This window comes from Myodes glareolus, chromosome 4 (assembly GCF_982192425.1).
Source record: "Myodes glareolus chromosome 4, mMyoGla1.1, whole genome shotgun sequence".
In the NCBI taxonomy this organism is placed as follows: domain Eukaryota; kingdom Metazoa; phylum Chordata; class Mammalia; order Rodentia; family Cricetidae; genus Myodes; species Myodes glareolus.
The window spans coordinates 104,487,867-104,500,739 of record NC_142029.1 but is presented as its reverse complement, the minus strand read 5'-3'; the positions used below and the strand labels follow the sequence as shown (position 1 = coordinate 104,500,739).

The 12,873-nt window shown below is 43.8% G+C and overlaps 1 protein-coding gene across 8 annotated transcripts in view; it reads left to right on the top strand.

Moving 5' to 3' along the window:
* Positions 1–12,873, top strand: part of Smarca4 (SWI/SNF related BAF chromatin remodeling complex subunit ATPase 4) — a 98,053-nt gene that overhangs the window by 29,505 nt on the left and 55,675 nt on the right. For all 8 annotated transcript variants that reach the window (XM_085689836.2, XM_085689837.2, XM_085689835.2 and 5 more), the window contains exons 9-13: positions 1,231–1,404; positions 2,978–3,145; positions 3,250–3,300; positions 8,917–9,047; positions 9,180–9,237. In XM_085689836.2, the coding sequence (XP_085545962.1) occupies positions 1,231–1,404; positions 2,978–3,145; positions 3,250–3,300; positions 8,917–9,047; positions 9,180–9,237 (582 nt within the window). The remainder of the gene's footprint in view (positions 1–1,230; positions 1,405–2,977; positions 3,146–3,249; positions 3,301–8,916; positions 9,048–9,179; positions 9,238–12,873) is intronic.

Here is a 12,873-nt window from a genome sequence, read left to right as displayed (position 1 = left end):
TCAGCTTTGTTTATTTATTTTTGAAACAGAGTCTTGCTTTGTAGCCCTGACTCTTGTACTCTCTATGTAACCCAGACTGGCCTCAAACTTAACAATGCTGCCTCAGCTTCCTGTGGTTTCTTATTCATAGTTGTTACATTTTTAAAGCAATAACTGTTTATTCCAGGATGACCATGGCAGGAACTAAGGTAGAAGTATCACAGATTTGAGGGCAACCTGAGCCCAAGGTGTAGCTCATTAATAGAGTGTTTGCCCAGCACACACCACATGGCCATAGGTTCAATTTTCAGCACCACATGTAAGAAAATTTAGTCAGCACTAAACTGGTTAACATTTTGGTATTCATGATTGTATCTCTGTGTGTGTATGTCTGTGTATGTGTATTAATGAGAAGTTTAAGTACCTGTGTATGTGTATTAATGAGAAGTTCGAATATTTTCCCAGTGTTTCTATAAATCTTGTCACCAAGTCCCTATTTAGGACACACACCATAACATTTGCCTTCTTGAGTTAGGTTCTTTTAGCCCAGATGGCTTGGAACTCAGTGATCCTCTTGTCTCTACCCCCCAAGTGCTGGTACTATAGGTGTGTACCACACTACACTCAGCTGTGTGTCTAGCTTTTTACATTTCAGAGTTAAAAGGTGCCCTGGCAGTCTTGCTGTATCAGGAAAAGTTCCTTGAAGGGGCACAACTGAGAAAAAGGTGGGAACATGTTTGGAACTTGATTTATAATGTTAAGTTACCCTTGGCAAGAGTTTTGGGCCAGGTGTAGTGGCACATGCCCGTGATCCCAGCACTCAGGAGGCTGAGGCAAGTTGTTCTCTGAATTCAGAGCTATGCTGGTCCACATAGTGAGTTCCATGACAGCCAGGGCTATGTAGTAGACCCTGTCTCTAACCCTTCCCTCACAAAAAGAGAGACAGGGGTGGGTGGGTGTTCACTTGATACACCCAACTGTTGTGTCTAAGGGCCCCTGTTATTGTTGCACAAGGGCCAGCAGCAAATTTTGTCATAGGCAGAGCTGAACATAGTAGTCTTATTATGTGGACAGTACCCCCTCCATTTTCTTTGATATGCTAGCGATGGAACCCAAAACTCTGTGTATGCAAGAGAAACGCTCTGCCATTGAGCCAGTTCTAAATACTCCTTTGTCTTTAAACAGGCTGTAGGTACAATTGAGCCTTACTGAACTGGAACTTAGCCACCCCTCCATGATGTTTTTCTGCAGGAGTACCTCAACAGCATCCTGCAGCATGCAAAGGACTTCAGGGAGTATCACAGATCAGTCACAGGCAAACTCCAGAAACTCACCAAGGCTGTGGCCACCTACCATGCAAATACCGAGCGGGAGCAGAAGAAAGAAAATGAGCGCATCGAGAAGGAGCGAATGCGGAGGCTTATGGTATACACCTGTTTTCTTTTTTTTCTTCCTTCCTTCCTTCCTTCCTTCCTTCCTTCCTTCCTTTCTTCCTTTCTTTCTTTCTTTTTGATTTATTTATTTATTATGTATACAACATTCCTTCTGTGTATGCCTGCATGCCAGAAGAGGGCACCAGATCTTGTGATAGATGGCTATGAGCCACCATGGGGTTGCTGGGAATTGAACTCAGGACCTCTGGAAGAGCAGTCAGTGCTCTTAACCTCTGGGCCATCTCTCCAGTCCCTACACCTGTTTTCTTGATTTTGGTCACCTGTAGGCCCTGAGTATAGCAAATTCTAGGATTACGCTTAGATACTCTGTGGCTTAGCTTATAGAATTAGAGCTAAAGGAAGAGCCACATGGATTTGGGAGGCAGAGGTGTGGGTCTTCACCTTTATTCCTTCTGACTGTTAGGGCAGGCTAGCTCTGAGTTCTCTGCCTCCTGCTCTAAGCCTCATGAGAGCCATGAAAGGTACAATGAAGACTCTACACCCAGGTGAATCTAGCTGATGTTTCATCATGGTGTAGCTGCTAACTGGACAGATACTGTTACCTGCTCTGGGGATATAGAAGGGAGCAGAATAATTTCTCTCGATTGGACTCATGTTTGCCCTAGAAAGGAACAGAATAGACAGAGTAGAGACAGTTGAGGCAGGACTAGGCTGGGCAGCTGTGAGACAGACTTGGAGCAGAGGTTGAGGGTCGGGTCCAGTGTACAGTGCAAAGCACTATGGAGAAGAAGAAAGAGTTCAAGGAGGAGATGAGAAGGGCAAGGAAGCAGGACACCAAACACAAGGCACAGCTACAGGCAGTCACCACTGGGGCCTTGGAACCTCATGGTGTTAAAACAGGACCCTGAGTCTAAAAGCTTGTGAAGTTCATCATCTGAGGCTTGCAGGCCATTGGGAAGAAATAGATTATGGAAGGAATACCTAGGGAATGTTATCTGCTGTATAGTGCTTTCTGTCTTATTTGAGACAGGGTTTCATTATAAGCCTGTCTATCCTCCTTTATATAAACCAGGCTAAACTTGAACTGAGACTCACCTGCTGTTGCCTCCAGAGTGCTGGGATTACAAACGTGTTTCACTATGCCTAGCTTCTGCTCTTGTTCATTCATAAAAAGATAGGTAGAGGTCAAGGCTGAGCTTCGTGGAGATGTTTCTAGATCAGGTAGAGAAAAGATGGTTTGAGATTCATGGCCATAGAACCCAGATTGGATAAGAAGGTTGGGATTTGTGATATATTTTTGGACGGGGAGTCATGGTGATAGAACTCAGATCAATAGGAAGGTTGGGATTTGTGATGTATTTTTTGGACAGGGAGTCATGGCGATAGAACCCAGATCAGATAAGAAGGTTGGGATTTGTGATGTATTTTTGGACAGGGAGTCTAAAACTCATTTATGCCCTCTATGAAGGGTTCATGGCAGGACCTGTGTTGCCTGGCATGTCCCTTGAGGTTCAGTATGGAGCTGGGGTGGGTGCAGCAGTCCTCATAAATCCTCAGGTGTGCACCCTTACAGGTCTGTGTTCTATCCTGTCTTGGTTTTACAGGCTGAAGACGAGGAGGGCTACCGGAAGCTCATTGACCAGAAGAAGGACAAACGCCTGGCCTACCTCCTGCAGCAGACAGACGAATACGTAGCCAACCTCACAGAGCTGGTGCGGCAGCACAAAGCTGCTCAGGTTGCCAAAGAGAAGAAGAAGAAAAAGAAAAAGAAGGTTTGCTGGGCCTGACTAGGAATGGGCACCCTTTAGTTGGCCTGGCTGTATGCTGAGTGGCCTAGGCCTGTAGGATCAGGCTAACCTTGTCTCTTTATTTGCAGAAGGTGGAAAACGCTGAAGGACAGACACCTGCTATTGGTCCAGATGGCGAGGTGAGAAGTGGGGCTTTCTTACAGAAATACTAGCCAACCCTGTGATATGTGTCTCTTTCAGTTTGTTTGTTTAAAAATGTTTGAAATCACATTTTTATTATTTCTTTAGTGGGGTGATAGTGGTGTAGGTTTTCTCCTTCCTCTTCGTGAGTTCCTGGGTTGGAACTCAGGCCGTCAGGCTCTAATGGCAATACTGAGTCATCTTGCTCCCGCAGGGCTGAACTTGCTACCATCTAGTTCTTTTTTTTAATACTTCAAAGTTTTCTTTTCTTTTTTTTTTTCCTTTTTTCTTTTGGTTTTTCAAGACAGGGTTTCTCTGTAGCTTTGGAGCCTATCCTGGAACTAGCTCATGTAGACCAGGCTGGCTTCGAACTCACAGAGATCCACCTGCCTCTGCCTCCCGAGTGCTGGGATTAAAGGCGTGCGCCACCACCGCCCAGCTACTTCAAAGTTTTCTAAGCCAGGCAGTGGTGGCACACACTTTTAATTCAACACTTGGGTGGCAGAGGCAGTTGAATCTCTGAGTTTGAGACCATTCTGGTCTACAGATCGAGTTCCAGGACAGCCAGGGCTACAGAGAAACCCTGTCTTGAAAAACAAAGCAAAATGAAGAAATCCTTTTTTAAAGATTACATTTATTTCTATGCATTTGTGCACATGCCTGCCCTCAAATGTGTTTCAGGCATTTTCTGGGCAGCTTGAACTGCAGGCATGTACCATTGTACCCAGAAGATACATTCTTTTCTGACTCAACTGCTCTCCTGCTTTCTTTTCTAAAATCAGTAGTCCCACTCGTATCAGCCATCATGGGTTTAATGTATTTGTCTAGTTCTACCATGCACAGAATATCCATTTTGACTCCCTGTCCAGTACTCCTGTTAGGAAGTCTCTTCTGCTGGACCAGCCTTTGTTTTCAATTGGTTGGGGAGTGTGTTCTGAGGTTTATTATTTTGACTCTCCTTGGAATTCCTCAGTTCGCTCATGTGCTTAGTGTGTGGTTCTAGAAAGTCAACAGACAGCATTGTCTGCTTTGAGAGAGGGAATGCTATCCACACCATTCCCATTCAAAGGCAGGTAGTCTCAATCATGCATCTGTTGTGTGTGTGTTAGGGGGTAAGGTGGCTATGGATCAAACCCATCACCTGTGCAGAGTAGGGAATCTGCCTACCAATGAGCTCATTCCAGTACTCAGTGTGTTGGGAGAAAAAAGGAGTGAGAAAAGAAACAACCCAGAAGGTAGACATTGTGTCACCTGCCTGTGAATCTAACATGTGTGAGGCCAAAGTGAATGATCACCATAAGGTCAAAACCTTGGGCTATACAGTATCCTGTTTTACAAAAAACAATTACAAAAGTTTAATTATGTGAAAGCAACCTCTCAGTTCTTCCCAGATGGAAACCCTACCTCACAACTGGGCTGTTGCCTCTCCTGGGAGTTTTCTATTCAAGCCCCAGGCTCTCTGCCAGTTCCTGCTTGGCTGACATCTTTTCAAGTCAGGTCACACACATGCCCCTTGTTCTATGTAAAGCCTCCTGAGAAGTTGCTACTCCCCCTCATTTGAAAGGCATGTGTTTGGTGGAAAAACTCCAAATACTCTCCAGGAAAGCACACTCATGGTACATGCAAGCATGCAGGGCTCTGCGACCTTCCAAGCCATCAAAGTAATGCAGCAATCAAAAAGACTGTTCAGCTCAACATGACTCAGCCAGTGTTGGTTCATTCTTCATGACCCCGAGTGGTTTATTTTAGGCATATTTAAGTTTAGCAAAATTACAGTTTATTCTTGTAACGACTAACTCAATCCTGCATGTACAGCAAATCATGCATAAATCTCTTTGAGGAACAAATTAAACATAACACAGATCAGATATGACTGCATTAAAACTACTTGTAGCCGGGTGGTGATGGCAGAGGCAGGCTGATCTCTCTGAGTTTGAGGCCAGCCTGGTCTACAAGAGCTAGTTCCAGTACAGGCTCCAAAGCTACAGAGAAACCCTGCCTGGAAACACCCCATCCCCAAAACAAACAACCAAAAAAACTACTTGTAAAGTCCATAAAGATAGGTTTCTGTGGATTGACTGAGAAAAACAAATTTATAAGGATCTGGGGGTGGGAAGGTGGGAGGGCCCACCTAGATGCTAGAAAAGTCTCTAGTATAGCAGATAGCACGAAAAGGTCATCAGGCTAGAAAGAGTGTCTGTTCAGCTTTTGGACCAGAAAGGTTTGTAATCCTTTCCCTCGAAGAGGGACAACCCTGTATGCTGAAGATTCCAGATTCCACTAGAGCAGTGGATCTCACCCTTCCTAATCTGCAACTCTTTAATACAGTTCTTCATGTTGTGCTGACCCCAACCATAAAACTACTTTCGTTTCTACTCCATAACTGTAATTTTGCTGCTGTTACATTTCATAAATACCTGTGTTTTCCAATGATTTTAGGCAAACCCTCAAAGAGGACGTGATCCACAGGTTGAAAACTGCTGCCCTAATGCATGTTTGTGAGTGCAAAGACCTTAGTGCCTCCTACACAGACACATTTGGATGCTTTTTATTCCACGGGTGTTTGGGCAAGCTCTCTGAGAGATATATTGCAAGGATCTTTTAGACGGGCAGTGATGGTTCAACAGGCAGATCTCTGTACGTTCGAGACTAGCCTCATCTACAGAGCTAGTTCTGGAACAGCCAAGGCTACACAAAGAAACTCTGTCCCAAAAAACAACAAAAAAAGAACCTTTTGTTTCATTGTGTTTGCATGTTTGAAGTAGTGACGCCAGGCTAGTTTCAGGTCACTTATCACTCTTTCTTGTTTGTTTTTTGTTTTTCGGGTCAGGGTTTTTCTGTGTAACAGCTCAGACTATCCTAGAACTCTCTCTGTAGACAGAGATTTGCTTCTGCCTCCTGAGTGCTGGCATTAAGGTGTGTGCTACCCTGCCTGGAGGTCGCTTATCTCTTGAAGCCTCACTGTGCACTTCTGCGTCACGTTTATCACACGCATGTATTCCTGTGAGTTTGTGTGTTTGCAGGTGTGTGTACATGTGTAGGCCAAAAGACAGTTTTGCATGTCATTGTAAGAAGCCCTACCCATTGCTTTGATACAGGGTTTCTTATTGACTGAGAACTCAGCAGTTAGAATATCCCCTGGGATCCTCCTGTGTCTGCCGCCCAGTGCTGACATTCTTAGCTTGCCACCTGGATTGCTTTCTACTTTACATGCTGGACTTAGACTTAGTTGCTTAAGCTTGTGTGACTCCCCAGTCCCCTTGTTTTCTTCTGTTGAGGCTGGATCTCATTTAGCCCAGGCTCACTTTGAAATCTTGTGTGGCCAAAGATGATCTTGAACTTCCAATCTTGTCTTCAACTCCAGAGTTATGGCAGGAGAGGTATGGACCACTATATCATTACCCTTACCTTTTTAAAAAGAAATTTAATTAGTCTTTTTGAGACTCAGCTGAGATTCACTTGCCTCTGCCTCCTGAGTGCTGTGATTAAAGGCCTGCATGTGCCATTACTGCCCAGCTTGTGTTTAACTCTTTATATGCAAGTTCTTTTAGTATCAGTTGCCTTTCATTTATTAAGAGTATATTGTGTTCTGTATATTTTGATGTCTTGCTTGGCTTAGGCTTCAGTAGCTAAGTAGTATTGACTGGGCACATGAAAAGTATTCTGTTAAGTTCTGGAGGTAGGAGCAGGATAATTAAGGTGCCAGCAAGGTGGATTCCTGGGTTTTGGAGTCATCCCACCTGCTGTCATATTTTCATTGCAGGGAAAGGGAAAAAGCATGAAAAATCAGCTGTCCCCTTCCCTGGCTTTTAATTTTTGCCAGGAATGGAAGCTGGAACTTTGTACACTCAAGGATGGGCTGTACAGCAGAGCTAAATTAATCCAGCCATCATTCTCACTTTATGACTCCAGGTGACTTGCCTTAGTCCTATTCTCTGAAGCAAGGACTTTCCCCCAAGCATCTCAGGAAGACCAGAGCAGTGCACACTTGTTAATTTAGGCTGACCTCAAGCATACTGCTGTGGCTGTTCCCCTGGAGATGGCCATTCCAGGGGATTTTATTTGGGGTATTATCTTAGGGTTTCTGTTGCTGTGCTAAAACATCACAACTAAAAGCAACCTTGAGAGGGAAAAGGTTTATCTCAGGTTGCACATTACTGAAGGAAGGCAGGAGAAATGCTGCCTTTTGGCTTGCTCCTCCTGGCTTGTTCAGCCTGCTTTCTTATAGAACCCTGGACCACCTGCCCTGGGTGGCACTCCCGGCCGTGACTGGCATTCCTACATCAGTCCTTAGTGATGATGGTGACTCACAGGCTTACCCATAGGACAGTCTTTGGAGAGCATGTGCTCATTGAGTTTTCTGCTCTCAAATGACCTTAGCTTCTGTCATATTGACAGAACATTAGCCAGCACAGATGTTCTCTTGAGTTAATATAAAAGAATGTGGGCTGGCACATTACAGCACAAAGTCACTTTGTGGTAGTTGTATCTTATTTGTATTGTTTGAAACAAGGTCTTACCATCTAGCTCAGGCTGGTAATTTTCCTGCCTCCGCCTCTTTTTTATTTTGTTTTTTGTTTGTTTGTTTGTTGTTTTTGTTTTTCGTGACAGGGTTTCTCTGTAGCTTTGGAGCCTGTCCTGGGACTAGGTCTTGTAGACCAGGCTGGCCTCGAACTACTAGAGCTCTGCCTGCCTCTGCCTCCTGAGTGCTGGGATTAAAGGCATGTGCCGCTACCACCCAGCGTGCTTCATCCTCTTGCCTGAGCCTCCAGACCACAGAGATTACAAGTGTGAGCCACTGTGCTTAAAGCACAAAGCGACTTACTCTCCGCCATGTGGGGAATTTAAGATAGCTATCTTGCTTTGGAAAACTAAGCTTCAGGGGAATCATGATAAGGCAGCACTGTAGTGCTTCTTCGTGTGAGTTTATGGTACCAGTGTCACTGGGGCTTGTTCCCAGCCTCATGAGGGGCTGGAGAGATTGCTCAGCAGTTGGGATCATTGATTTGTCTCACAATGGACCTGGGTTTGATTCCCAGCACTGGCATGGCTGCTGTAATTCAATCTAGGGGATCTAATGCGCTCTTTTAGGTATTTCTGGAAGCACTAGGCACATACATAGTAAACAGACATACATGCAAGCAAAATAACCATACACATAGAATAATTAATTTAAAAAACAATTTAGATAACTAAGACTCAGACTCACTTTAGGATACTTTGATTAAAATTTTAGGATAAAGTATTGGGCCTCAGCACTTTTACCCTTTTTTTGTTGTTTTTTGTTTTTGAGGCAGGATTTCTCTGTGTAGTTCTGGTTTTGCTGGAATTCACTCTGTAGGCCAGGCTGGCCTCAAACTCAGAGATCCACCTGCCTCTGCCTCCTGAGAGCTGGGATTAAGGGCATTCACCACTGCCTGGTTACTTTTAACCTTTCTAAAGTGATCTGTGTCTCCTTTTGTTTTCTGATACTATGTAGTTCATACTGGTCTCAGAGACTTTGGATCTCTTTTTCAGTTTCCCAACAGCTAGGATTACAGCCCTTCTAAGTGACTTTTTTGGATCCCAGGGTGGGAGTTGGGAAGCCATTGGTCATGACAGTCACTCTCTTTCAGCCTCTGGATGAGACCAGCCAGATGAGCGACCTCCCTGTGAAGGTGATCCATGTAGAGAGTGGCAAGATCCTCACAGGCACAGATGCCCCAAAAGCTGGGCAGCTAGAAGCGTGGCTTGAGATGAACCCAGGGTGAGTTGGGTGCCTCCTGGAACTTGGCAGCTGGGACGATAATGCTTGTGTTTGGGGATCAGACCAGGTTTTAGGGAGAGTAAAGCCGCTCCTTGCAGGGGCTCTGCATCTAATCATTGTTGTTTTTCCCAGGTATGAAGTTGCTCCCAGGTCAGATAGTGAAGAAAGTGGCTCTGAAGAGGAGGAGGAGGTAAGAGGCTGCTTTATCTTTCCTGTTATTGGGCCTTCCACCTTGTTTATGCCCATCACCCTGTGGACTATGCCCCCTGTGCCCTGTGTGCTGGCTGGGCATGGTGTAACAGTTGCAGCTGAGACCCTGGGCTTGGCTGGAATGGGTGCTTCACAGCTTTGCTGACCTGTGGACTGTTTCCATTTAGGGCCAATTCAGTTTCAGTCATTTCCTCAGTTGTACCAGCCATATTTCAAGCACTCAGCATCACTCCTCTGAATGCTTTGCTGCTTTTGCTCATTCTTTGTCAGTGCTTTGACTTAGTAGTCTCGTGTGCTTGTTCCAGATGTGCGGCAGCCACCCAGTGTTCTGCTCATGCCTCTTGATGACTCTCGCCCTTGCTCCCTGGGTTTTATGTTTCCCTTCCTCTCCCCACAGCGTTAGGTGGATGGTGTGCCATCTTCTCCAGCTTTTCCCCTCATGAGTTGTGGTGCTATGTTAGAGGACTTGTGGTTTCTATGTCAGCTGGAGTCTTGAGTGCCACCTGTCTCCCTAAGAGTCTCCCCAGTCTTAGGTGAACACACACACACACACACACACACACACACACACACACACACACACACGTAATCTGTTTGTTTGTTTGTTTGTTTAAGATAGGGTTTTTAACTATTTTACATATTCTGGTACATTCCTCCTGCCTCTGAATGCTAGCTAGAGTTGTAGGTGTGCTAGCATGCCCAGCCGAGAACGCTTTGTTCTAATCTAAACAGCTTCCTTGAAGTCTAATTTCTTAGTGAACATTTGGGACTGTGAATCAGCCCCTCACACCAGTGTGTTAGAATGTGTGGTTAGCCAGAAAGCAACCCTTAAGCTGTCTGTGATTGTCTGTTTTTCCTCCCCTCTTGTCCCAGGATGCCACAAAACTGTTTTTTGCTTTTTTATTTCTCGTTGTACGAGTTTCCCTGTATAGCCCAGGCTAGCTTCAAACTCACTGTCTTCCTAACTACTGGGATTACAACAGTGCACCCTCATACCCAGCTCATCAATCTGCTTTCCATCTCTAGATTAACCATTTGTGGATACACTGCAAATGGAGTTGGAGCACCATTGTGTAGCATGTTATTGAGGTCCATCCATGTGTGGTGTGTACCAAGAACTTGTTCTTTTTATTGCTGCGTTGTGTTCCATTGTATGACTATACCATTTTTTGTTTATCCATCCACCAATTGAGTGACATTTAAATTTCCAGTTTTACTATGATGAATAACGTGAACATTTGCAAACATGTTTTGTGTGGACATATGTTTTCATTTTTCTTGGGTAGATTCCTAGGCGTGGAATTGCTGGGTCATGTGGTAAGTTTATGTTTACTTTCTAAGAGACTGCCAACTATTCTCCAAAATGACTGTACTGTTTTATGGGTTCTGGTTTCTTCGTGTCCTCACCAACACTTGGTGTTGTCTTTTCTTTTCCTTATGAGCATTTTAGTGGGTGTGTGGTGGCATCTCATTTGGTTTTGATTTGCGTTACCCTAGTAAGTAGTGATGTTAAGCATCCTCATATGCACATGTGCTCCATCCATCCATCCATCTTCCTCAGGGGAAGTCTCTTCAAGTCTTGCCTGGTTTTACTTGGGCTTCCATTCTAATGAGCTCTCAGACCTTATTTATTCTAAACATGGTTCTGACCTAGTGTATAATTTACAAATGTCTTCTAGTATGCTTGATTTCTTACTCTTTTTCTGTGTATGTATATATACATAGATGTATATACATACATGCAGCAGTGCCTATGTAGAAGTTGTGATAACCTGAGATGTCATCTTTTTCTCTACCTTGAGAATGGGACTCTTGTTGACTGCTATGTATTCCTGGTGAGCTGGCCCCCAAGGTTCCAGGGATTCTTCTATCTCTGCCTCCCAACTCACCTTAGGAGCACTGGGATTACAGATATGTACTGCTGTACCTGACTTTATGTGGGTTCTGGAGATTGAACTCAGGTCCTCACACTTGTGTGCAACTGCTTTACCCGCCTAGCTGTATTCCCAATCTCCAGTTGTGTTTAATGGTTTCTAATCACCTTTATCATACTGTAGGGTCAGAGGTGATGATTTCTGCATTCTGGATTTTGGTTCTTTAGTGATTTGTCGCACTTTGTTGATTGATCTAGACTTAAATTATTGATGAGAGTAAGGCTGTTTTGGGATATAAATAGTGTTTAAACCTCTATGTTTAACACTATCCATCCTTGATCTACATTTCATAAACTTTGGTTTGAGATTGTCTCTCACTATGTATAACTCAGGCTGGCTTTGAACTATTTGGCCAGGATTGCTTCAAACTCTAAATCCCCCTGCTTCAGCCTCCTAAGTATTGGTAATTATAGTTGCATGCCATGACTCCTGACTTCATAAATGTTACTTTTCAATTTTCCCACTCCAGAAACCTAGGGCCTTATACATGCTAGATAAGCATTATTGTGTGTCTCTGAAATTTTAATGAGTTTGATTTGTTTTTTTGTTTGCTTTTTTGTGTTTTTGAGACAAGGTCTCTCTATTATAATAGCTCTAGCTGTCCTGAAACTTGCTATATAGAACAGGCTGGTCTCGAATTCAGAGATCCACCTGCCTCTGCCTTCTCTAATGTGTTTTTGTTTTTGATATTGGGGTTGGAAAAGGCCCCACGCATTCTAGGGAAGTACTCTCTACCACTGAGCCCTAGCTCCAGCAACTATTTTATATTTATATATTTTGGCTCTCAGGGAAGTTTTATTCAAAAGAGAAGTATGTCCACATACACATAGCACACAAAGGGACAGACTTGCCCAGTGGGTGGGGATCCAGACTCAGAATCCCAGTGTTTTAGTTTTTTTGTCATCAAATCTGAACTTTTTAAAAAAATTTGTTATCACATGTGTATGATTTGTGTGGATGAGGGCAGGCATACATGCCATATGTATTTGGAAATCAGAGGGCAGCTTGCAGCAGTTAGGTCTCTCATACAGTGGTCTCCAGGCATAAAACTTGGATTGGAGGCTTATGTAACATTTACAAACCACTGTGCTATTGGTCAATTTGATTTCTTTTTAATTTTCCCATCTTTGTTCTTGTATGTTTGTGCAGGTGAGCATTTGAGGCAGTTTTGCTTTATATTCCAAGCTGCCCTCACTTCATGACAATTCCAAGTGCTGGGCTTCAGGTGTGCATCACCAGCACGGCTCTACCTACCTGTCTTCCTTCCTTCTTCCCAATCTTTTTTTTATTCTTCCTTTCCTGGTACTGTCTTTTATCAGTTTGCTTACTTTGCTTTTCTGCAAATTTTCATTTGAGCTATGCTTTTATATAGTAATTTCTTTGTAATCACTCATTACAGTAGGCATCTTATGTCATTACATTAGTTTTTAGGTTGGATTTTTGAGATAGGTTTGTGGTGGCCCCCTCCAGTGGATGTGACACTCCCACTGACTGTGAAGCTGTGATCCTCCTGTCTCACTTCCTGAGTGCTGAGATGTAGCACAGTATTTTTGAAATTAATGCTTTATGCACTCTGAATCCTTTGAAAGATGTTAGCATAGAAAAAAATAGAAGAAAGTATATTTATAGCCTTTTACATCAATCTATATACTTACCATTTCTGATGCTATTTATGGGTTGTT